Raw genomic sequence first — 26,406 nt, 5'->3', positions numbered from 1 at the left:
ATATAACAGTAAAGTTATCCCAATTTTTTTTTTTACTGTGTGAAAGATAATGTTACGCCGAGTAAATTGATACCCAACGTCGCGCTTCGACATTGCGTCCGCTCGTGGAATGCCGACAAACGTTTACCCTTTAAAATCTCCATAGGCGACGTTTAAAAAATTCTACAGGTTGCATGTTTTGAATTACAGAGGAGGTCTAGGGCTAGAATTATTGCTCTCGCTCTACCAATCGCGGCGATACCTCACATGTGTGGTTTGAACACAGTTTACATATGCGGGCGCTGCTCACGTATGTGTTCGCTTCTGTGCGCGAGCTCGGCGCGCGTTTTCTGGCTCCTAACTTTTTTAGCTGGCTCCTAGATTCCAAGCAAATTTGTCAAACCCTGCCCTGGAGGTTCGGTGATTTCTGTCGGCAAGGATTGCGCCTGCGCAGTCCTTACAGGAACCATCTCGATAGCCGGAACCCTATCGTCAGATCACCGGGTTTGAAAAAATCGGTGCTTCCCAGCCAACAAACTTTGCACACTTGTAGAAGAGTGGGGCTACATTTGTAGTTTGGGGTCCAGGGTACCTACGGCTGGCACCGGGTCCCCAAAGTCCGGGAGATCGGGCGCAAAAAGGTGACTCGAGTATAAGCCGAGGGGGGCATTTTCAGCACAAAAAAAATGTGCTTAAAAACTGGGCTTATACTCGAGTATATACGGTACATTGTGAACCCATATGTGATGCAGGGCAATGATCCTTAATAGATGATAAAACCGTCCAAAAATGCACATAATCGCAAAACTGCTGGATAGAACCATACTGGTATAAAAGACCTTATTAGAGAAATGGTTATTTTGGTGCATGTCGTAATCCCGACGCGTTTCGTGTATTGAACACTCTTCAGGGGCAGTTTGTACCAAAATCTACAAAAATAATTTATATATATATATATATATAGATCGATCGATGGAGTACAGTGTGCATTGGTAAAAGGGGGGTATACATATGGGGGAGACCGGCCACTCGGTCACTGACCGATCATCTGCAGGACCCGAGTGCCCGGTCGTGCAGATGATCAGTTAGTGACCCGAGTGCCCGGTCCTGCAGATGATCAGTTAGTGACCCGGTCCTGCAGATGATCGGTTAGTGACCCGAGTGCCCGGTCCTGCAGATGATCAGTTAGTGACCCGAGTGCCCGGTCCTGCAGATGATCGGTTAGTGACCCGAGTGCCCGGTCCTGCAGATGATCAGTTAGTGACCCTGAGTGGCCGGTCCTGCAGATGATCGGTTAGTGGCCCGAGTGCCCGGTACTGCAGATGATCGGCTAGTGACCCAAATGCGCGGTACTGCAGATGATCAGTTAGTGACCCGAGTGCCCGGTCCTGCAGATGATCAGTTAGTGGCCTGGTCCTGCAGATGATCAGTTAGTGGCCTGGTCCTGCAGATGATCAGTTAGTGGCCTGGTCCTGCAGATGATCAGTTAGTGGCCTGGTCCTGCAGATGATCAGTTAGTGGCCTGGTCCTGCAGATGATCAGTTAGTGGCCTGGTCCTGCAGATGATCAGTTAGTGGCCTGGTCCTGCAGATGATCAGTTAGTGGCCTGGTCCTGCAGATGATCAGTTAGTGGCCTGGTCCTGCAGATGATCAGTTAGTGGCCTGGTCCTGCAGATGATTGGCTAGTGACCCGAGTGCCTAGGTATGGGTGGCACCACCTCACTAACCAGTTAGCCCCAAGCACGGCCATAGGTGAGTTGACAACCAAACATTCTGTCGATCAAAAAACGGAAATGGCGCGTACGATTGTACCATCATTTGTTTTCGTTTTTCTAAATTAAATCCAAATGAAAACTTTAGTTGGGTTTTCGACTTGTCTATGGCCTGCTTAAAACAAGGACCTCCTCCTCCATTGTTTGTAAAGCACCCAAAAAAAAAAAAAAAAAACGTAATCCTGCTGGCATTGTGGTCAGAACTTCCTGTGCCGCTCTCTCATCAATTACATTGTTGCCAACCATCTCTGGAGGACTATGGAGCCCCTCCCCTCTATGCTATGAAGAGAAGGGGTAGTATTCTGTAGTCTTGTTCTAGGGTGACAACACAGCTAATCCAGTATAGTCAGCTTTATCACCTTAAAAAAGGAAATGTGTCCCTTGCAGATCACTGGGTGAAAATAAAAAGGGATAAAAGTCTGGGGGAAAAAAAACACTAATGCAGCCAACCTGATCCAAGGACCGGTAAGCTGCAATATAAATACACTTTAGTTTTGGGGTTTAGATACTTTACAAGGGCTCTGCGTTCACATCCGCGGAATGTTTTACTGCTTACTGAAAATGGAAGCATGTTCATTATTGTCTGCAATGTTGTATGTAAAGAAAAAAGTATTATTGTATTTTTACACAATGCTGGAAATTTAACTGTCATTTTGGGTGTTCTCTGGAATATTTTGACTTCACTTGAAATATAACTTTTAAAAAATAAAAAGGAGTTTCTTTGATTTGATAAGGGGGTGTGGAAATCTGTGAAAAAAAAAACAACACTACTTGTACAAAGAGACGAAATCGGGATCCCAATCTACCGTATATACCAGGAATGGGCAAACTACGGCCCGGCGGACCTTTTTATCCGGCCCTCACCCGCGATCTCGTCGTGCCGCGATCGCCGCTAATTGAGGCCGCGGCTTTGCGGCCTATGCTTCGAGGGGGCTGAAGCGAGGCGAGCAAAGATAGGCTGCGGGTGCTCCGCTTCCGGCCGCCTCTCGCCCCGGGGGATTGAGGGGAATTCCTCTGAGAGGGCGGTGCCACCAACATCACTGCCACAGGGAGACAGAGGAAAGGAGCTGGCCGGAGGCTGCATCACACAAACAGCAGGATATGGTAAGAGAAGCCACTGTGCCCATCAATTGTCACCACTGTGCCATGCCATCAAAAGCAATCACTGTGCCATCAATTGTCACCACTGTGCCATGCCAAATGCAGCCACTGTGCCATGCCAGCAACAGCAATCACTGTGCCATCAATTGTCACCACTGTGCCATGACAAATGCAGCCACTGTGCCATGCCAGCAACAGCAATCACTGTGCCATCAATTGTCACCACTGTGCCATGACAAATGCAGCCACTGTGCCATCAATTGTAGTTTTGTAAAAACTTTATGCTTTTCTACCTTAAATTAATCTAAACATTTAAATGTTACAAATTTAATTTATATTAATTCACACATACACACCGTCCATCTACTCTTGGTCCGGCCCCCGTGTCCAATATATGAACCCATTGCGGCCCTTGAGTCTGCCCACCCCTGGTATAAACACTTGAGTATAAGCCAAGGTAACTAATTTTACCCACAAAAAACTGGGGAAACTTATTGACTCGAGTATAAGCCTAGGGTGTCCATCTGCATGCCTCACTGTGCCCATGCCTTGACTGACGTTTAACATGGGAGGCTATGGAAGGGGTTCCTGGCTTTGGGAAAAAAAAAAAAAAGATGCTCCCCAGCCAACAACCTTTGCACACTCGTAGAGGATGAGGCTACATATATTCCAAGATCCAGGTCCAGAGGACCTACCACCGGCCAGTACCGGGTCCCCAAAGTCACCAGAGAAATTACCGCTTAACATGGGAGTCTATGGAAGGGGTGCCCGGATTTGGGGGAAAAAAAAAAAAAAAAAAATCGGTGCTCCCCGGCCATAGGTTTCCCAGACAACAAACTTTGCATACTTATAGATGAAGACTGGGGCTACATGCGTGCCAAGTTTGGGGTCCAGGGGCCCTTTGACTGGCTGGTACCGGGTCCCCAAATTCACCGGAGAAATTACCGTTTAACATGGGAGTCTATGGAAGGGGTGCCCGGCTTTGAAAAAAAAAAAAAAAAATCGGTGCTCCCCGGCCGTAGGTCCCCCAGACAACAAACTTTGCACCCTTATAGATGAAGACTGAGGGTTCATGTGTGCCAAGGCCTGCACCGGGTCCCCAAAAATCCGGGAGATCAGGCACAAAAAGGTGACTCGAGTATAAGCCGAGGGGGGCATTTTCAGCACAAAAAAAATGTGCTGAAAAACTCGGCTTATACTCGAGTATATACGGTACTTGTACCGATAAAAAAAAAAAAGGCTTTATGGCAACTTAAAACTTGTAATGCTTTTTATTATTTGTTGGAAAATTTCTTTGCGCTTGAGAAACTGCTGCGCAAATACCGTGTGACATGAAAAATTGCAGCACCCACTAGGGCTGCAACTAACGATTATTTTCATAATCGATTAGTTGGTCGATTATTGTTTCGATTAATCGATTATTCGGATAATAGCCTTAAAAAAAATAAAAAATTGCATATTTTTTTTTGGGCCAATTTGTTGTTGGGCAGATTACAAAACACAAATTACCGCAAAAACACATTCCATGCTTTTCTGCAGCTTCTTTATTGAAGTATATTGAACCCCAAAAAAAAAAAAAATAGCATTGTTTTGCGTTAAAAAGTCCTTGCCCTTTACAAATACGCAGCAGCTGAAAAAAGTAATGGATGTAAATGTGTCCCATAGGAAAACATGTAATGAACTGTAGTGGGTTTCTGCAAAAAAACACCAAAAAACAGAGGTGCGAACCCGGGCTATTTAGTAACATAATGGGGTTAAAAAAACTAAAATTAGTACAAAAGAGCAAATAATCGCTACTGTAAGGGGTTCATTTTTTACTGTGGGACAGTGAAAGTAATATTTACAGTAGCCATTTGCTTTTTTGTACTATAAAGGGACCATTTTAGTTTTTTTTTACCCCATTATGTTACTGGCCGATTAATCGATTATGAAAATTGTAATCGATTAATTTCATAATCGATTAGTTGTCGATTAATCGATTAGTTGTTTCGGCCCTAGCACCCACCATTTTATTCTCCGCTTTAAAAAACTATTTGGGAGGGGGGTTCTAAAAAAAAAAAAAAAAAATTGCAACAAAAAAAAAAAAGCATTAAAAGTTTTAAGTTGCCTAAAAGCCCCAGACATTTCTAAAAAAAAAGCACCTCTGCCCGATTAAAAAAAAAAAAAAAAAAAAAAATCATATTAAAAACATTGGATTATCAGGCGCTTTTAGAAACGTCTGGGGCAACCTAAAACTTTTAATGCTTTTTGTTGGATTTTTTTTTAAACCAGAGGCCACAGAGAATAAAGTGGTGGGTGCTGCAAGTTTCATGTCGCACAGTATTTGTGCAGCGGTTTTAGAAAAAAAAAATAATTGGGGGGGGGGGGGGGGGCGGGGGATTTATTTTTTACCTTAATGCATTCCTTTACAACCACTTTAAGGCCTCGTTTACACTGGCTCTGAAGTATGATCCCCCATTCAGATTGCTCTTCAGAAAGCATTTGACAGGCAGCGGCGACGGGCTGCTTCCCGCTTTAACCCCCTAAATGCCAGACCGCCGCACTGCAATCGTTGCAGAGCAGCCCCATTGACTTGAATGGGTTGCGTTTGGCAGGCGGTAGTGCCTGCTGAGCACAACAAGGGGGTAAAATTCCTGCTGCAAAGCATCGCGGCCATGGCATGTGCACACGCCCAGCCACTGCCTTTCGAACTAAAAGGGGAGTATGTTCAGGGCAGGTAAAATTGAAGCTCAACCATAGGATTGTACCACCCAAAATAAAATCAAACCAAGTGCCATGTTTTAAGAAAAAACTAATTTATTTTCAAGAACAAAAAAAAAAAAAATGAAGCAATTTAATTTCAGAATCTATTTAAGGAAGCCAAAACAAACAGGTGATGAACTGTAAAGAGTACCTGTCACTCAGAACGGAGGCGCTACTTTTCAGAACTGATCCAACATTCAGCCGATCAATATACCAAGAGCATGTGACACCGCCGCCCCCGTCACAAGCCGCGCAGTACGATTGGTTCCCAGTAAACCCACAAAGCTGCGTCGTCTGAAACGCCGACAGGTCCTCCATCAGTGACAGGTACACTTTACCGCCATTATTTATCCTTCTCTTTCTGCTCTTTTTCTTTCTTCTCTTTCCGATCTTGGCTTCTTCCGCTTCGGTGAAGTTTTATTAATTCCTCCACTTCTTCTGTTTGAGGACTCGGATTTTGGTCTTTCCGTTCTCCGCGTTAATGTGGCGATTTTCACTTAAATGAAAAAAAAAAAAAAAAAAATATTATAGAAAGGCTCGTCTGCGGTCATTGATCCCAAAATGTCTCCTAGTAAAAAATCTGTGGCAAGAAGCCGCACATTAAGCTGCGAGAATCCATCAGTATTTAATTCCAGGCGGTACAACACCATCGGGTATAGAGAGAAGGATCAGAGGGATACAAAGAGTCCCCCAACCAAACCAGTGCACAGCGCCAGGACAGACTATAACCTGTATGTCTATTTTATACTTGCACTATACACCCGGGGGCCTGCATGCGTGTCTGGCTGTTGGTGTATAAAGGTACAATTTGCAGCTCTATACACGCTCCAGGGCGGCCGCAGTCTCTCGTCATTGGCCCTACACTCGCTCCAGGGCAGACCCCCTGTCCCTACACTCGCTCCAGGGTGGACCCCGTCTCCCGTTGGCCTTACACCCGCTCCAAGACGACCGCGGTCTCCCATCATTGGCCCTACACTCACTCCAGGGCGGCCCCCCGTCTCCTTGGCCCAACATTCTCTCCAGGGCAGCCGCGGTCTCCCATGGTTGGCCCTGGACTCACTCCCCGTCTCCGTGGCCCTACACTCCCTCCAGGGCGGCCCCCCGTCTCCGTGGCCCTACACTTCCTCCAGGGCGCCCCCCCCGTCTCCGTGGCCCTACACTCCCTCCAGGGCGGCCCCCCCGTCTCCGTGGCCCTACACTCCCTCCCGGGCGCCCCCCCCCGTCGCCTTGGCCCTGCACTCTCTCCAGGGCGGCCCCCCCCCCCCCCCCGTCGCCTTGGCCCTACACTCTCTCCAGGGCGGCCCCCCCCCCGTCGCCTTGGCCCTACACTCTCTCCAGGGCGGCCCCCCCCCCCCCGTCGCCTTGGCCTACACCTCTCTCCAGGGCGGGCCCCCCCCCCCCCCCCCGTCACGCCTTGGCCCTACACTCTCTCCAGGGTGGCCCCCCCCGTCGCCTTGGCCCTACACTCTCTCCAGGGCGCCCCCCCCCATCGCCTTGGCCCTACACTCCCTCCAGGGCGGCCACCTGTCTCCTTGGCCCTACACTCGCTCCAGGGCGGCCACCTGTCTCCTTGGCCCTACACTCCCTCCAGGGCGGCCACCCGTCTCCCTGGCCCTACACTCCCTCCAGGGCGGCCACCCGTCTCCCGTAGCCCTACACTGCCTCCAGAGTGGCCCTTGTAGTCAATACCCCACGCTAGTGCTGGCTATAGACTTTAGGGCTTTCACACCTACCACACAGTATTTTCACAGCCACTCATTTTGAACAGAGCTCCAACGCACATACCCAACTCACGACATGGACTGTGGTGCAAATAAAAGACTGCAGGCGCCTTGGTGCTGCATTGGGGACCATTCCAAATAAAAGGGCTGCGGTAACAGAACCTAAGCACATTGCAATACTGGAGTCACTGCAGCACAGCAGGGTTAGACTCCACTGATCGATAAGGGGGCATTTCCCCATTGCCTGACTTCAACATGGAAATACAGTAGAATGCGTCAAGCAGAACAGGGCTGGGGAAAGGGGACGAGGCAGCAAACCCGACGACGAAACAGGCACGCCGCGCATCAGCAAAGCACCCTCTAGTTCCAATCTGACCACACCAGTACAGATCTGCTTTTAGTGCTTGCCGTGGTCAGACTGCTATAGGATAGGAGGGAACTGGAAGGATTGTAAGGGATTTGCTTGTAAATAGAGGAACTTTACTAAGTCACTTTATAAAATTAGGGAAAAAAAATATACCATTGATATCCTTTAAAGCGGGAGTTCACCCATTTATTCATTGTTTGATATTTTCCCCTTAGATTCCTGCTCGTTTTGTCTAGGGGAATCTGCTAATTGTTTTAAAATATGAGCCGTACTTACCGTTTTCGAGATGCATCCTCTCCGTCGGCTTCCGGGTATGGGTCTTCGGGAGCGGGCGTTCCTTCTTGATTGAGTCTTCCGAGAGGCTTCCGACGGTCGCATCCATCGCGTCACTATTAGCCGAAAGAAGCCGAATGTCGGTGCGGCTCTATACTGCGCCTGCGCACCGACGTTCGGCTTCTTTCGGAAAAATCGGGACGCGATGGATGCGACCGTCGGAAGCCTCTCGGAAGACTGTCAATCAAATAGGAACGCCCAGTCCCGCAGCCCATACCCGGAAGTGGCGGAGAAGATGCATCTCGTAAACGGTAAGTACGGATCATATTTTAAAACAAACTAGCCGATTTCCCCTAGACAAAACGAGCATCCATCTAGGGGGAAAAAAGTTTTATGTACGGGTGAACCCCCGCTTTAAGTTAAACCCCCACCTATTCCTTTACATGTGCAAGGGGGTAAAGGATAGACAGGAGCTTGTAATGGCAGCCGTGTGGCTCCCCTGAAGTAAATCTGTCAGGAGGGTGAACAGGCGAGTACAAGACTTCGGTTGGGTACCAGAGGGAAGTTGAGGTAACAAAAATGACAACTATACAAAAAAGGTAAATAATGTTTACTAGGGTTGTCCCGATACCGAGTATTTGCGCCGAATACTTGCCCCCCCTGCCACGCAAACCCACCGCCGCTGCATAACGCAAAAGCCGCCGGCGCCGCGTTAATCTGCGTGCGGGGAACATTACAGCTTTCGTTTGAATAGCTGCGTTCCCCGCCGCGCCGAGTATAGACACTCCCCCTTGCTCGGGATTGGACGGGTGATCTGTCCAATCCCGAGCAAAGGGGAGTGTCTATACACGGCGCGGAACACAGCTATTCAAACGAAAGCTGTAATGTTCCCCACACGCTGACTAACGCGGCAGCGGCATCATCTAGTGTGGGGGGGACACGGCTGCAACATGTGGGGGGGGGGGGGACACGGCTGCAACATGTGGGGGGGGGGGACACGGCTGCAAAATGTGGGGGGGGGGGGGGGGACACGGCTGCAACATGTGGGGGGGGGGGGGACACGGCTGCAACATGGGGGGGGACACATTTAAAAAAAAAAGTATTGGTATTCGGTATCGGCGAGTACATGGAAAAAAGTATCGGTACTTGAACTCGGTCCTAAAAAAAAATGGTATCGGGACAACCCTAATGTTTACCACTGGTGACAACTAAAGAGATCACAATTCATTCAGCTGAATGTAAAATTAATGGACCCCCTCAGAACATAGTAAATGGAACATCTGCTTTTTTCCTCCATCCCCCCCAGAAATGACCTTAGCCCTGGCATCCAACGCTTTCAGGAGGCATGGGTGACGTCACTGAGCCCTCCTGGAGCCCAAAACACCCATGAAAGTTACCTATTGCAATAGGCTGGAGTGTATTCTTGGATCTCGAGCGCCCAGCTCTGCCTGTGTCCTTGTGTGGCCTCTTGAATCTTAGGCCCAGCCTATGCTGCCATAAGACCCTAAAGCCAAAAGGATGCGCCTCTCATTTTGGGCATTAATTTCCTTTCATGTCATTCACCTGAGCTGCAGTGGGCAGCAAAGTTGTTGGTATTTGAAGCCTATGAGTGGGTGAGGCTAACTTGTCAGGTAGGGGTGGGGGTTAATTTTGACTTAGGGAAGTGGTGTGGAAAACATAGGCGGTGCCAAGATCACCTTTCTCGGCGGACAGCTTGCTGACATCCATTGTCTTGTTAAGGACTTTAACTGCTAAGGCCAAGGCCGCCTTCATCGTCATGCCACCCTCCTTGTAGTCTTGTTTCAACATGGACACTGCAGCCTGCGGACACATAAAACATCAGTCACTGATAAAAGCCTCCGACCATTCTATTATATGTGCCCATCAATGGTGGCATGTTGCATTCGTACCGCACTGTTGTTCCCGATACATGTAGCTTTCCATCCCCCGTAATTGCCGCTGGGGTCACTCTGGTATAGCTGGAACCCGTAGTGCTTGTCCCAGCCGATGTACAGCAACGAGACACCGAATGGCCGCTTCCCTGTGAAACCAAATGGAAAGAACTTGTAAATCTGCAATAAAGGAGGCAAAAACCAACACCGTTCCATAAAAGTGATCAACAGCAGCCAGCCTGGTACAGGAAAACCAGCTGCACCCCACCATCAGCAGCTTGGTACAGGAGGGCCGCCTGCATCCCACCATCAGCAGCTTGGTACAGGAGGGCCGCCTGCACCCCACCATCAGCAGCCTGGTACAGGAGGGCCGCCTGCACCCCACCATCAGCAGCCTGGTACAGGAGGGCCGCCTGCACCCCACCATCAGCAGCCTGGTACAGGAGGGCCGCCTGCACCCCACCATCAGCAGCCTGGTACAGGAGGGCCGCCTGCACCCCACCATCAGCAGGCCTGGTACAGGAGGGCCGCCTGCACCCCCACCATCAGCAGCCTGGTACAGGAGGGCCGCCTGCACCCCACCATCAGCAGCCTGGTACAGGAGGGCCGCCTGCACCCCACCATCAGCAGCCTGGTACAGGAGGGCCGCCTGCACCCCACCATCAGCAGCCTGGTACAGGAGGGCCGCCTGCACCCCACCATCAGCAGCCTGGTACAGGAGGGCCGCCTGCACCCCACCATCAGCAGCCTGGTACAGGAGGGCCAGCTGCACCCCACCATCAGCAGCCTGGTACAGGAGGGCCAGCTGCACCCCACCATCAGCAGCCTGGTACAGGAGGGCCAGCTGCACCCCACCATCAGCAAAATGATATCCGAATGATGACTAACTGCACCCATCATTCAGATATCCCCACTCAAAGTCCAGGACGTCATATGACATACCTTGGGCAGGAAGTCGTTTAAATATATTTGCAGAGCTTTAATATAGTTTCTCAGTCTACACCATTGGTGGTAAAGTTGAGAATTTAATAGGGCCCCAAGTGTACCCCCCAATATGTTCAGAGGGCAGCACATTTTAGCACCTCAACGCCCGAAAATTTCAGTTCTGCTGCATTTTTTTGCAGTGTATAGACAATGCACACTGAGAAAGTTGGAGGGCAACAACCCCTGAAACTGGCATCAGCTAGGGCAACAATAGCCCCCGGAACTGGCGCCAGCGAGGGCAAAATTTAACCCCCAGCGAGGGCAACATTAACCCCCCCAGTACTGGCGCCAGCGAGGGCAACATTAACCCCCAGCATTGGCGTCACCGAGTGCAACAATGACCCCAAGCATTGGTTTTAGTGAACGCTCTCCCGCCCCCCCCCCCCCCCCCCCCCCCCATGTCTGGACTTTACATATAATATGTGAGATATCTCTGCCCACATTACATTCTCTATTTCAATGCCAGGTGCTGAGTGTTCCTGCACGCAGGATCCTGCTGCCACACTATTTATATGACACCCAATAGCCCATGGGTTGCATGCAGAGGGCCGGTGACCTGCATATTGGGAACCTGGCCTATATATATTTTCAACATTGCGATTACCTGGTAATCCTGCCAGCAGCTTCAACTTCCCTCCTCATCACAACAAAAAGACCAGGTCACCTCATGGTTTCTTATTGTGAGCCGTCCTGCATTATAAGTGTACTGGACACCGTACAGACGTCGTATGGAGTCCGGAATTCTCTAGTACTCTACCTGCGATAACGTGCTTCCCAGCCCACCCCTAGCTGGAGACGGATAGTGACACCCTGCAGTAGATATGCACGGCCGAGAGATATCAATCTTCTCTTTATCCAACCCTACTGCCCAAGGACACTTCTGCCCCCGGAGCTAAAGAGCTCTGAAAACATGTGACATCTACACAAGGCAGCAAGCATCAATTTGAGGATCTCCCCACAGCCTCTGGAGGGAGGCGAGAAGAGAGTATGTTATTTACAATTTTTAGACAAAAAGCATGCTTAAAGCGGCAGTTCCCCTTCCAAAAAAATTTTACCCTTAGTCTGATTCTCATTTTGTCTAGGGGAATCGGCTAGTTTTAAAATCGACGCTGTACTTACCGTTGTAGAGAGCGATCTTCTCCGCCGCTTCCGGGTATGGTCTTTGGGTATGGGCGTTCCTTCTTGATTGACAGTCTTCCGACAGGCTTCCGACGGTCGCATCCATCGCGTCACGATTTTCCGAAAGTAGCCGCAGGCGCCGTATAGAGCCGCGTTGACGTTCGGCTTCTTTCGGCTACTCGTGACGCGACCGTTGGAAGCCTGTCAATCAAGAAGGAACGCCCACTCCCGAAGACCCATACCCGGAAGCGGCGGAGAAGATCGCTCTCTACAACGGTAAGTACAGCGTCGATTTTAAAACTAGCCGATTCCCCTAGACAAAATGAGCATCAGACTAAGGGTAAAAAAAATTTGGAGGGGGAACTACCGCTTTAACTCCTTCCTACCCATCCACAGAGTTCCTTTAAGTGAGCCTATTCCCAAGGGGGGCAGGACAGTCTCCCCGATCACATGACCACTATAATTGGCTGTCACATGATCGAGACCCTGACCTGCCAACATGCAATCATAAGCGACTAAGAGCTCTCAATGATGGCTCAATCACTGTGCTGCGAGCTCAGCATAAAAAACCTTCGCCATCCATGGACACAGACGTGCGGCCCTCTTTGCCGTCACACAAATGCATCACATGGGTGGCAAAAAGGTTAACCAGCGGGTAAGTAGTACCAGGATGGTGCAACAGGTTTTTACAGATACTTTAAACAAAAAAGGATGTGTCCATGCTACGTATGGGACACATAGTATGAAGCGGGAATATGTGTGGGGAATGATCCAGAATGTTGATGTCCGGGGGTCACGCAAGTTCGTGGGGGAATACCCCCCGCAACGGCGGAACCTCAGGAAATATTAGCCTGTGTGTACTGTACATTATTATTAAATGTAGCCGTTTTACTGCAATTGATTGTATTGTTGTGGTGGTTCTTGAGGACCCGTTTCCCTAAAGTATTAATAAAAAAAAAAAAAAAAAGAGGATGTGTCCACTACTCCCAGAACACCGCTTCCCCATTACCTCCGAACTGTGTGTAAGCTTGTTTGATGTCACACAGAGCCGTCACCAACTGTTCACAGGGGATGGGCTCCTGGTACTGGAGGAGATATCTGCAACACAAGATGGACACATAGCAAGTCACAACTTATTAACCACTTGCCCTTCAGAATATCTACCCCCCTTCATGACCAGGCCATTTTTTTGCAATACGGCACTACATGACAACTGACAATTGCGCGGTCGTGCCCTGCTGTACTCAAATAATAAAAAAAAAAAAATTAAGTCCTGTTTTCCCACAAAATAGAGATTTATTTTGGTGGTATTTGATCACCTCTGCGGTTTTTATTTTTTGTAGTATAAACGAAAAAAAAAAAAAAAAAAAATATGTTTTTTTCTTATTACCAAAAATATGTAGCAGAATACATATTGGCCTAAAACTGAAAAAAAAAAAATAAGAAATAAAATGTCAGTTTTAGGCCAATATGTATTCTGCTACATATTTTTGGTAAAAAGAAAAAAAAAAAAAAAAAAAAGAAAATTTATATATATATATATATATATATATATATATATATATATATATATATATATATATATATATATATATATATATATATATATATATATATATATATATATATACACATATACACACACACACACACACACACATATACACACACACTATATATATATATATGTGGAATTATACATAACAAAAAAGTGTGAAACAACTGAAAATCTATTTCATATTCTAGGTTATTCCACCTTTTGCAGCAGACACATCTCTAGAACTGGTAAGAGGAGACTGTGTGAATCCGGCCTTCATGGTAGAATATCTGCTAGGAAACCACTGCTAAAGAAAGGCAACAAGCAGAAGAGACTTGTTTGGGTAAAGAACACAAGGGATGGACATTAGACCAGTGGAAATCTGTGCTTTGGTCTGATGAGTCCAAACTTGAGATCTTTGGTTCCAACCCCCGTGTCTTTGTGCGACGCAGAAAAGGTGAACGGATGGACTCTACATGCCTGGTTCCCACCGTGAAGCATGGAGGAGGAGGTGTGATGGTGTGGGGGTGCTTTGCTGGTGACACTGTTGGGGATTTATTCAAAATTGAAGGCATACTGAACCAGCATGGCTACCACATCATCTTGCAGCGACATGCTATTCCATCTGGTTTGCGTTTAGTTGGACCATCATTTATTTTTCAACAGGACAATGACCCCAAACACACCTCCAGGCGGGGGAAGGGCTATTTGACCAAGAAGGAGAGTGATGGGGTGCTGCGCCAGGTGACTACCTCTTGAAGCTCATCAAGAGAATGCCAAGAGTGTGCCAAGCAGTAATCAAAGAAAAAGGTGGCTACTTTGAAGAACCTAGAATATGAAATATATTTTCAGTTGTTTCACACTTTTGTGTTATGTATAATTCCACATGTGATCATTCATAGTTTTGAAGCCTTCAGTGTGAATCTACAATTTTCATAGTCATGAATGAGAAGGTGTGTCCAAACTTTTGGTCTGTACTATTATATATATAGCCCTCAAAAATTCCATTCTTTGCTCGCAAAATGCTAGTGGAATTTAGTCCAGGGCGAGTGAGGAGCAGGGGGTGAACCAGGCTGACAGTTTCCTGGCTGAAGCTATCACAGAGCGAATGGCAGGGCTGGTTCCAAACAGTGGCCACATTATAACAGGAGAGCGGGACAGCTGTGGGCTTCATGTGCTTAAGCCCACTCGTCACGCTTCTCCCTCTGTCAGAAGCTGCAGACAGGAGACAGGGAATGAAGCAGAGCAGTGCTCTGTGTTCCTCCCTCCCCACCCCCGCCTGACAGACCCGTGTAGCACACAGCCGAGTGAAGTGTTGTGGCTGTGTGCTGGGTCTCATAGCTGGAGACTGCACTGTGATGAATAAGTTCTGTGACTTCTGTCATCAGGTGAGAAAGAACCATGAAGAGATTTAAAGAGAATTTGGGGTACAAAGGTAAATGTGGATGGGGGTACATGGCATGCAGGGGAGGGACAGAGACTGATGTGCTCTGTCCACCATTATATAACTTCTACTCCACATCAACAGTTTGCCGTCCTCCTCCTGTGCCCCTTTCACCTCTCCACAGGTCAGAGCTGTTCTGACCTGTGGAGAGGTGAAAGGGGCACAGGAGTATCCATACTGATGATGTGGAGAAGTTATATAATGGTGGACGGAGGAGGAGGCCTCTGTGAGGAGGACACTATCATATTCACAGCCTCTGTCGCCCCCCCCACCCCCCCGTGTCATGTCCGCAGACTCTGTCGCCCCCCCCGTGTCATGTCCGCAGACTCTGTCGCCCCCCCCGTGTCATGTCCGCAGACTCTGTCGCCCCCCCCGTGTCATGTCCGCAGACTCTGTCGCCCCCCCCGTGTCATGTCCGCAGACTCTGTCGCCCCCCCCGTGTCATGTCCGCAGACTCTGTCGCCCCCCCCCGTGTCATGTCCGCAGGACATGTCGCCCCCCCCCACGTGTCATGTCCGCAGTCTCTGGTCGCCCCCCCCGTGGTCATGGTCCGCAGACTCCTGTCGCCCCCCCGTGTCATGTCCGAAGACTCTGTCCGCCCCCCCCCGTGTCATGCCTGCACTGTTGGGGGCACAGTTAGGCCTGCAAGTGATTGGGGCACAGAAGGCTGCAAGTGATGGGGGCACAGTAAGGCTGCAAGTGATGGGGGCACAGTAAGGTGCCAAGTGATGGGGGCACAGTAAGGGCTGCAAGGTGATTGGGGGCACAGTAAGGGACTGGATATGCTTTATGTTACTATTGTTGTTAATATTTATGTATTGTAACGTAATTCTGTAAAATATTTAACAGTGTAATTTCATGAGAAAATTTACAAGGGGGGGCGGGGGGCGGGGGGGCCTGTGTTTAGGGGCGGACTTAGGGGTAGGGCAGGAGATGTGTTGGGCGGGGCAACTGGTGGCGAGTAACTCTTAAGGCCTGGCAAGTGGCTCAGGACTTGAATTTTGAGGTGTGTGTGTGTGTGTGTGTGTGTGTGTGTGTGTGTGTGTGTGTGTGTGTATGTGTATGTGTATGTGTATGTGTTTGTGTATGTGTATGTGTATGTGTATGTGTTCTGTGTATGTGTATGTGTATGGTGTGTATGTGCCGGTGTATGTGTATGGATGTATGTAATATATATATATATATATATATATATATATATATATATCTTAATATATATATATTATATATATATAATATATAATATATATTTCACAGCACACGACACAACACACATACATACATACATACACTTTCTGCTATAAAACATACCATTTTTTTATTTTATTTAATAAATCAAATTTCTTTATCAGTTTAGGCCGTATGCATGACAAAAAATAGACATCAATGTATTCTGCTAAAAAAAAAAAAAACTATTTTAAAAAGTGTATATTGATTGGTTTGCACAAAAAGTTATAGCGTCTATAAAACTATGGGAGATTTTTTTGGGAGGGGGTTGGAGTTGGGTTGCACACCACTGAACGCAGCGCGCACCCCTGAACCCCAAACTCTGTATGTAGTGCGCCCCAAATACAACTTGCCCTTTGAGGGCAACCATACTGCTGATGCGGCCCCTTGATAAAGAAGTTTGACACCCCTTATCTACAGAATGCAACCAGAAGAGTGGGAACACCCAACCATTTTCTCTAAGGGCGGATCAGTAATGATCCGCCTCCGTGTGTCCGTAAGCTCAGCGGGGATCGCTCCGTTGATCCCCGCTGAGCCGTCGGATGACAGGGCGGTCTCTGCACACTGTGCAGGGACCGCCCTGTCTTTTATCCGCTCTCGCTTATGGGGGGTTTGGATGAACACGGACCGTGTGTCCGTGTTCATCCAATCCGCAGACGGAAGAAAAAAAAAAATAAAAAAATAGGACATTCTTTCTTCTGCAAAATCGGATCTTTGCGGAGGCGCGTGATTACGGGTGACAGCGTATGTTTATCCGCTGACACCCGCAATCACATAGGGACCAATGTATGTCCCTTTTTCATCCGCAAACGGATGGATGAAAAAACAGACATACGGTCCGCACGTCTGAAAGGGCCCCATGTGGGAATGAAGCTGGGAAACATGGAAGCATATAATAAAAAAAATAATAAGTGACTCGACTCCATCCATAACTATTGGTTGAACTGCTCTTCACCTATTAAATTGTAATGATCTGTGACTCTCTAGCAGTGATGGTGAACCTTGGCAACCCAGATGTTTTGAAACGACATTTCCCATGAAGCTCATGTACTCTGTAGTGTAGTTGAGCATCATGGGAAATGTAGTTCCAAAACATCTGGGGTACCAAGGTTTGTCATCACTGGTCTATAGTCTTGTGGGGTCGGAAGTAGAGCTGCACGATTCTGGCTAAAATGAGAATCACGATTTTTTTGCTTGAAGATAGATTGTGATTCTCACGGCGCAACATCTTTCACATTAAACAAAAAAATTGGGCCAACTTTACTTTTTCTTTTTTTTATTAATTGAAGTGCATTTTTCCCCCCAAAAAAATTGCGTTTGAACGGCCGCTGTGCAATACAGTGTGACATAAAATATTGTAAGAAACAAGTGTTCAGGAAAGGTTTTAAAGTGGAGGTTCCCAAAAAATAAATTTTTAACATTACATTCAGCGAGTTGTCCTAATGACAATCGGCTGTCGTCCCCGTCCCCCCCTGTACATACCGTATTTTTACTGCCGCTTCCGTGTATGTCTTCTGCGGGACTGGCGTTGCTATATGATTGACAGGCTTCCGACGTCGCATACTACGCGTCACCGAAAGAAGCGAACGTCGGCAACTTGTGATGCGCTGTATGCGACCGTCGGAAGCCTGTCAATCAGATAGGAACGCCCAGTCCCGAAGAAGACATACCCGGAAGCGGCGGTGAAATAAGGTATGTACGGGAAAAAAAAAAAAAAAAAAAACAGCCGGTTGTCATTAGGACAACTCGGCTGAATGTAATGCTAAAAATTTATTTTTTGGGTGGAACCTCCGCTTTAAAGTGGTTAAACTTCCAGCATTTACACACAGAAGTTTTTATCCCTTTGATCTAAGAAGGAAGAGTTTCTACTTCTCTACTAGCACAGTTGTTAAAAACTTGGCAGACTGCCAGAGTGAGTAGAGAAGTCTCTACACTTGTTACATGAAAGAATCAGGAAACTCTGCAATAGAGATTGTGAGGGGGGTTGAATTTAGATTGCGATTTTTTACCAATTGTGCAGCTCTAGTCTGGAGTGTAGCTTTATGACAAAGATAAACAAACAAAAAAAATGCATTAAAACAGGGCAGACTTTTCTTACCGCTGAGCGATTACCCGCAGTTCGTTAGTCAAAACGTTGGCATCCGACGTGATTCCAGCCACACTGCACGCCATGTCACTGAAATCACAAATACAAAATGTTATTTCCTGTCCCTTCCTCAAGTCGCTTTTCCACGGTGCGGGAAAGGAGCGTTTCATCCACGTCTCTCCGCACGCATTAAAAAACGCACTGCCTTTGCGATGTACTGAGGATGCCAATACATTGTTAACTGCCACCCTAAATGCAGATCACTGTTTCAGATGGCACGGTGCTGCAGTACCATGTGATGTGGGGCAGCGCGTTTTTCAAAAGTAGTGGCATGCCATACTTTGTGTGTTCCGGTGCATTTTGCACTGCAGAGCGAACGTGCAGGAATCGCAGACCACATTCCTGTGCGATCATGGTGGCCCTAAATCAGGGGTGCCCAACCTTTTGAAGAGCGAGGGCCACCTAAGCGACTTGGTAACCGGTCGCGGGCCACAATGAGAGGAGCGGGTGTATGGCAGCCCACTCTATAGAGCTCAACTTTACTTTTTTGTGGATCGGATTGGAGGTAGGCGTTCTGTAAAAGGACACAAGTCCATTTACATCTGCTATTCCTTAGAGGTGAATGAAGGGTCCAATTGGGTCGGAATGGCCGTGTGAAAGGGGCCCCAAGGCTCAGTGCAGGTAACCCGCAGTGCACTGCACCTGTGGATCAGTTTGAAAGCAGTCCAGTAACCACTGCAGAACAGATATGCCCATATATACACATTGCGATTTTACCTTTAAAAACAGTATTCTATTCCAGAGCAGGAGGTCGCGGGCCACATCAGAGGGGCCTCTGCGGGCCACATCAGAGGGCTCTGGGGCCACATCAGAGGGCTCTGCGGGCCACATCAGAGGCTCTGCGGGCCACATCAGAGGTCTCTGCGGGCACTCAGGGGCTCTGCGGGCCAACATCAGAGGGCTCTGCGGGCCACATCAGAGGGCTCTGCGGGCCACATCAGAGGGCCACGTGTGGCCCCCCCCCCCCCCCCCGGGCCACTGGTTGGGCATCCCTGCCCTAAATCATACAATGACAGCTTCCATTAAAGGGATCCCCAGACATACACCTGGCTTCTCGTTATAAGTCACAGAACTCACTCATTTAATTTGTAGATTTTTTCGGAGAAGAAAACCTCGTCCAGGAGTTTGTGGATGTTTCTTCTCTCAGCCGCCAGCAAAACTCCGTCATTTGCCAAAATTCCCAAGCAGGTGCCGGCGTGTCCGATGGCTTCCATGGCATATTCCACCTGGTACAGGCGGCCTGAAGGAACAAATATACATCACATGAGAACATAACAACCCGATCACATTATATAGACAACAAAGGGAACCACAAATGATAGGACGTGTCCTCAGCAGAAGTGATGCATAGTATTGGGCTGGAGCCCTTTTCACATATTTGTAAAAAAAAAAAAAAAAAAAAAAAAATTTACAAACATTTGCCACTTTGTTTTGGTCTATCACATAAAATCCCAATAAAATATAAAAATGTAGTTTGGGTACAGTATAGTATGGACTGCACAATGTCATTCAAAGTGTGACAGCGCTAAAAGCTGGCCTGGGCAGGAAGGGGGTTGAAAGTGCCCGGTATTGAAGGGGTTAAATTAGGGTTGTCCCATACTAGTATCGGTACTGATACTGAGCAATTGCCCGAGCAAATGCTCCGATGCTTCACCCGATACCTGGGCAGTCAGCGGTGATCAGTGCGGTGTGAAAGTTACAAGCACCGATCACCCTGTATAGGTTTCAAAGTCCAGCTTTCAGTGAACTCAGCAGTGATCGGTGCTTGGAACTCTCCCACACGTGATCACCGCTGACTGTCCCCCTTTCTCCTCCCCCTCCGTGCTGCTGCTGTCCCCCTTTCTCCTCCCCCTCAGTGCTGCTGCTGTCCCCCTTTCTCCTCCCCCTCCGTGCTGTCAGGATGGAGAGCGGAGGTAGGAGCCGCCTAAACCCGGCTCCTACTTTTTATGAATATACAGAGTCAGTGACCCTGTCCATTCACATAACTGAAACATCGTGACCTGTGTTTACAATGTTTCATTTTATGAATGGAGGAGCCGCTGTCTTCCCTCCATCCATTTTCAGTGCAGCGGAGGTTTGCTGAGAAAGGGACTGGGGGAATCGGTGCCCTTAGTCCCTTTTCCTGTCTCAAGGGGAGACGTCAGAGGTCCGTTAAGACCCCTGATATCCGTTAAGACCCACTAATAGCCCCCCAACAGGGCTGATATAAAAAAAAAAAAAAAGAGAGAGAGAAGGAAGAATTGCAATAAAAAAAAAAAAAAAAAGGAAGGAAACAAAATAAATAAAACACACCGACACTGTCCAAACCCCCCCCTTAAAAAAGAAAGAGAATTACAAAAAAAAAAAAAAAATTGTAAAATAAAAAATATATACTGACAAAAAAAAGTATCGGCGAGTACATGAAAAAAAGTATCAGTACTTGTACTCTGTCTTAAAAAAAGTGGGGTATCGGGACAACCTTGGGTTAAATGTCATCTAGAAAACTTTTACTGCAGCTAAAAACCTGTCGGTACAGCTGTAGTACCCGCTCACAGACAGCAGGGGGCAGCGCTGTCCTCGGATTAAAGGAAAGTCCCTTGTAAATGAAAGCAGTAAAAGGAGCGCGGCAGCCATTCGAAGTGAAAGTGAAAGCAACACGGAGAGGGGGAGAGGCCGAGTGACCAGGAATAAGAAAAGATTTTATTTTCTTACAGATAAACAACTAAAGGTGTACACAGGGAGGGGATGGGCCACCAACAATGAACTCACCCTCTGGGAGAAGATCGTAGTTCTGAATCATATCTTCGAGACTGTTAGGAGGAAAATGAAACAAAATCATTAAAAATAGAAGAATTGCAATAAAAAATAAAAAAAAAAGAGAATTGTAAAAATAAAATAAACACACCGACACTGTCCAGAAAAATATTAAAAAAAAAATTGTAAAATAAAGAATATATAGGAGGAATATATTAGGACAATGAAACAAAATCATAAATTTTTTTATATATATATATATATATTAGGGCTGTGCGTTAAACGCGATATTAACGGCGTTAACGCAAACCCATGTTAACGCCGTCAATATTTTTATCGCGCGATTAACGCAGGAGCCCTCGGGGTGGACGTGCAGAGTGTGCAGCGGCGCGGCTTACCTTCTCGCTGGATTCACAGGCAAGTTACTCACCTTGTCCCTGGATCCAGCGATGCCACCCCGCTGTGTGATCGAGCGGGTCCTCCTCACTCGGCGGGTCCTCCTCACTCGGCGGGTCCTCCTCACTCGGCGGGTCCTCCTCACTCGGCGGGTCCTCCTCACTCGGCGGGTCCTCCTCACTCGATTCACAGTGCCTTTGTGCCGCCGATCTCCGTTCCCTGCGACGTTACGACGCACGGGAGCGGCGAACGGCGTCAAATTCAAAAAAGTAAACAAACACAATACACACAGTATACTGTAATCTTATAGATTACAGTACTGTATGTAAAAAATACACACACCCCTTGTCCCTAGTGGTCTGCCCAGTGTACTACATGTACTTTTATATAATAAAAACTATTCTTTCTGCCTGAAAACTGTAGATTGTCCAAAAGTGTCCCTTTATGTCAAAAATGGTTTTAGATCCGCTAGAAAACAGCGATCATAAATTATAATCACTTGCAGAATTGTGCGATATTTGTGGGGAAATTCGTCATAAATTAGATAGATTAATCGTGAGTCAACTATGACATTCATGCGATTAATCGCGATTAAAGATTTTAATAGTTTGTGTGTGTGTGTATATATACACACACACACACACACACACACAAAAAACACAAGATATTTTTATCCAGCTTCCCGCCTCCCCTCCCCCTCTTTTCAGTCAGCATATAGATCGGGGATATGCAATTAGCGGACCTCCAGCTGTCGCAGAACTACAAGTCCCATGAGGCATTGCAAGACTGACCACCACAAGCATAACACTCAGAGGCAGAGGCATGATGGGATTTGTAGTTTTGCAACATTTGGAGGCCCGCTATCTGCGCATCCCTGATATAGATTATAAAAAGGACAGCACATCTTTACTGGACACCCAATGATGCTGAAATGTTATACCGCCATCTTGTTTTCATGCTATGTTGTGTCAGTACCTCCTCCAGGTATTTATATCTCTCACAGAGATCACAGCCCTCCCCCCTGACCATGCTTTCTCTCAAGAATGGACAGAGCCATCTAGTTATTTTTTTTTCCCCCCCAGGACCGGCGCTGACACCGCGCCGGTCCTGAGGAGCTGTGGGCAGGAGTTTTTAGGCGAGGCCGCGGCCTCGCCTAAAAACTCCTGCCCACAGCTCCTCAGGACCGGCGCGGTGCCCATCAAAAAAAAATAAAATAAAAAAAACATTTTGAATCGTAAATCGGGTTTTTTTTATAGAAGAGGAAAAAATATATATATATATATATATATTATATATATATATATATATATATATATATATATATATATATATATATATATATATAAAAAAAAAATGTTCTCTTCTATAAAAAAAATAAATAAAAAAAAACACACACAGATTTACCACTCGAATGTTTTTTTAAAAAAAAAATAAAAAACAATCGCCCAGCTTTACTTCCTACTGGGAAACGTCAAGGGACTGGAGCTCAGAGTGCGCAGAATTTTCGCTACAAATAAAGTAGCTGCCGACTTTCAATACAAGGACACTTACCTGTCCGGGGATCCACCCATTTCCTCACCTGAGCCGGTTCTTCAATCGGCTTCGGCTGCAGGCGCCGCCATCTCTAGTAAGGGAAACAGGAAGTGATGTCTTGCGGCTTCACCGCCAGTTTCCCCATTGAGAACGGCGCCTTGTGAATGGTTTCCGTAGTCTTCTGGGACCTGTGATGCGCGCAGGGCTGGTGCAAAGGATTTTTGACACTCTGGGCGAAACCTAATTTTGCTGCCCCACCCCCCGTTGGCTCCACCCACTTTGCCCTGCCCATGTGACAGTAGGCAGCGCCATACAGGAAGCATCGGCTCTGCTTTCTCTAAATACATTAAAGGGCGGACGGAGCAACTGCCTGAGACTGAGTTAGTTACATGCTGAAGACGGTGGAGGGTAACCAGCGGCTGGGCGCCCCTAGACAGCAGTGCGCCCTGGGCGGCTGCCTAGTTTGCCTAGTAGTAGCACCAGCCCTGGTGATGTGACTGCAGGGAAAGGAAGGGGGGTGGGAGCTAAACTCTCAGGTCAGATCGCCGCAGGAACGGGTACTTGTTAAAAACAGGTACCCCCCCAAAAAAACAAGTACCAAATGTGGCAGTGGAGGGTGCAAACAAGCTATGCTTCCCCTTGTGGGCGGAGCTTCTGCTTTAATGGTAAAAAAGGTGGACATTTTTGGGTACCGCGTCGCTTTCCTGACACATCCCCAGGTACAGGGAAGGGAGTAATCTGCAACGGTTCAGGAAATCAAGGGTGCTGGCAATGCACGAAGCAATGGATATGAGGAAAGACGGGGTGGACAGCCGCACTCATAAAAAACCATAAGGTTGTCTTTATTGTAAAAAAAATGGATAAAAAAAATGCACTACAAAACAAGCAGAAAACAGGGAAAACAGCCTACGCGTTTCACACTCCGATTAGTGCTTAATCATGATTAAGCACTAATCGGAGTGTGAAACGCGTAGGATTTTTACTGCTTGTTTTGTACTGCATTTTTTTTTAATCCTATTTTTTACAATAAAGACAACCTTATGGTTTTTTATGAGTGCGGCTGTCCACCCCGTCTTTCCTCATATCAATAACATCCCCAGGTACCCCAGAAGGTTCCCATGTATACAGACCCCCTCTTGGAGTGTTACCCACGTACACCGTCTTCTACCATGGTATCCAGCAGCCTGAATGGGGGGAGGGGGGAGCGTCACACCGTACCCCGACACTCAGTCACCCCATTTATAAGATGTGTGGAGGAGATGGGAGCACTCACCATGATGAACGGTCTTTATACTTTCACTATCTGCTCTTCGTCTCTTCTCACCTCCCGGCCTCTCACTGTGATCTCCTGAGGAAGGAAGAGAGACAAGTCACGTTATATATATATATATATATATATATATATATATATATATATATATATATATATATACACATACATATACACATATACATAAACACACACACCTATAGCTGCCCACACAGGAAACACCACAAGAGGGAGCTACTGAGACACCGGACCCAGCAATAGAGGGCAAAGAGATCACAGAGGTAAGGAGGCCCAGAGAAGGAAAAGTAAAAAAATAATAAAAATAGCAATAAAAATAAACAAATACAATAAAAAAAATTAAAATAGCAATATAAATAAAAATAGCAATAAAAATATTATAATAAAATAAAAATAGCAATATAAATAAAAATAGCAATAAAAATATTATAATAAAATAAAAATAGCAATATAAATAAAAATAGCAATAAAAATATTATAATAAAATAAAAATAGCAATATAAATAAAAATAGCAAAAAAAATATAATAAAATAAAAATAAAAATAGCAATATAAATAAAAATAGCAAAAAAAAATATAATAAAATAAAAATAAAAATAGCAATAAAAATATAATACAATAAAAAATAAAAATAATAATAGCAATAAAAATAATACGATACAAATAAACAAATAAAAAATAAAAACACCAAAAATATAATAAAAAATATAAATAAAAATAGCAAGAAAAATAGAAAATAAAAATATAATACAAATAATTCAAAAATAAAAATAGCAATTAAAATAATAATAATAATAAAAAAATGATAAAATATTTGAAGTGGAGTTCCACCTGGGAATTTTTTTCTTTTAATAAAAAGTCAGCAGCTAAAAATCCTGTACCTGCTGATGTTCTCACCCGTAGCAGAAACCCTCAGTTCCAGGCGCCGGCATCCTTACTAAAGGGAAACAGGAAGTGAAGCCTTGCGGGCTCCACTCTAGGTTCCTATGCGCATGCGCAAGTCTGGCCCTCCTCTCCCCATTTCCGGGAGAAGCACAGGTGCCAGAAGACAGCAGGGACCATTCAGAAAGCGCGTCTCGGCTTTTTGAATGGTCCTGCTGTATTCTGGGACTGAGCTTCTCCAGTAGATGGGGGAGGAGAGAGGAGGAGGGGCAGACCAGATTTGCGGCTCCCCGGAAGGTGGGCGTGGATACTGGTTTAGACCGCTATCTGCGCCCCTGAAAGGTCCACAATGAGACACCGGAGTGGGAGGGGATTGGTGGCGGAATTGATCTGCGGAGATCTCATTAAAGGATTTTGTTTGTAAAGCACCCCGTACAAACGCAAAACACATGTAGACAATCAGGTCGCACGCACACGTAAGGTATGCTGCGGGACATCAGCGTAGAGAGGGCGATCAATAACTAGCGACGGACCATCTGTAACTTTCCATAGTGTAACCAGCAAAGGCTTATTCAAGCGACACCTATGGGGGGGATCATTTAAAAACGATTTGGTGCCATTCCACGAGCGCGGCGCGCCGTTTTAAAGGCTCGACGCGTTCGGTATTTGTTTACTCGGCGTAACGTCATCTTTCACATTATACAAAAACAAAATTGTGTTTTTTTTGCGCACTGAAATTCAAATAAAGTGCAAATTTGCGGTAAAAAAACAAAACGGCTGCGCAAATACCGCGCGACGGAGTAAAAAAATTGCTGCAACACCCTACATTTTATTCTCCGGTATCTCCGCCAATATATATATATTGGGGGTTCTAAGCAATTTTCTAGCCAAAAATTCTGATTTTTACTAGTAAACAGAAAGTGTGAAAAATAGAAGGAGGGGGGGGGGGGGGCGGAGGTCAGTAGTTTCCCCCCAATAGACCATAGTGGGGGTCACACTGCCAGGATATATGAGGGGACCCCATCCAAGCGCTCCACTAATCCTCCATGCAAGGGGGGGGGGGGGGGCCTGACTCCCCCACCTCCGGTTCTATAGCTCGCTTACCCGGCTCGGCGTGCAATACTCCTCCAGCCGTCAGAAAGCTCAGTCACCAACATGGCCGCCGCGCCTGCGCACATCACCCGCCGCACAGTCCTCTGGGTAGACATGAGGGCGGAGCCGAGCTCTCCGGCGGCCATGTTTGTTTTGGGAAAGAGACTCCTTCTTGCCA

At 46.8% G+C, this 26,406-nt stretch overlaps 1 protein-coding gene across 1 annotated transcript; it reads right to left on the bottom strand.

Annotated features, from left to right (window-relative positions):
* Positions 1 to 5,682: 5,682 nt before the first annotated feature.
* PSMA4 (proteasome 20S subunit alpha 4) lies at positions 5,683 to 26,347 on the bottom strand. The gene is given in 11 exon segments (XM_040360819.1): positions 5,683 to 6,032; positions 6,035 to 6,070; positions 6,073 to 6,090; positions 9,653 to 9,776; positions 9,866 to 9,996; positions 12,960 to 13,048; positions 18,257 to 18,334; positions 19,382 to 19,544; positions 21,053 to 21,093; positions 24,240 to 24,314; positions 26,241 to 26,347. Coding segments are annotated over 9 exon segments (765 nt in total). The 5' UTR covers positions 21,084 to 21,093; positions 24,240 to 24,314; positions 26,241 to 26,347; the 3' UTR covers positions 5,683 to 5,937.
* Positions 26,348 to 26,406: the final 59 nt, after the last annotated feature.

This window comes from Rana temporaria, chromosome 7, assembly GCF_905171775.1.
Source record: "Rana temporaria chromosome 7, aRanTem1.1, whole genome shotgun sequence".
NCBI classification, from domain to species: domain Eukaryota; kingdom Metazoa; phylum Chordata; class Amphibia; order Anura; family Ranidae; genus Rana; species Rana temporaria.
The sequence above is the reverse complement of the archived record's forward strand: the minus strand, read 5'-3'. Positions and strand labels throughout refer to the sequence as shown.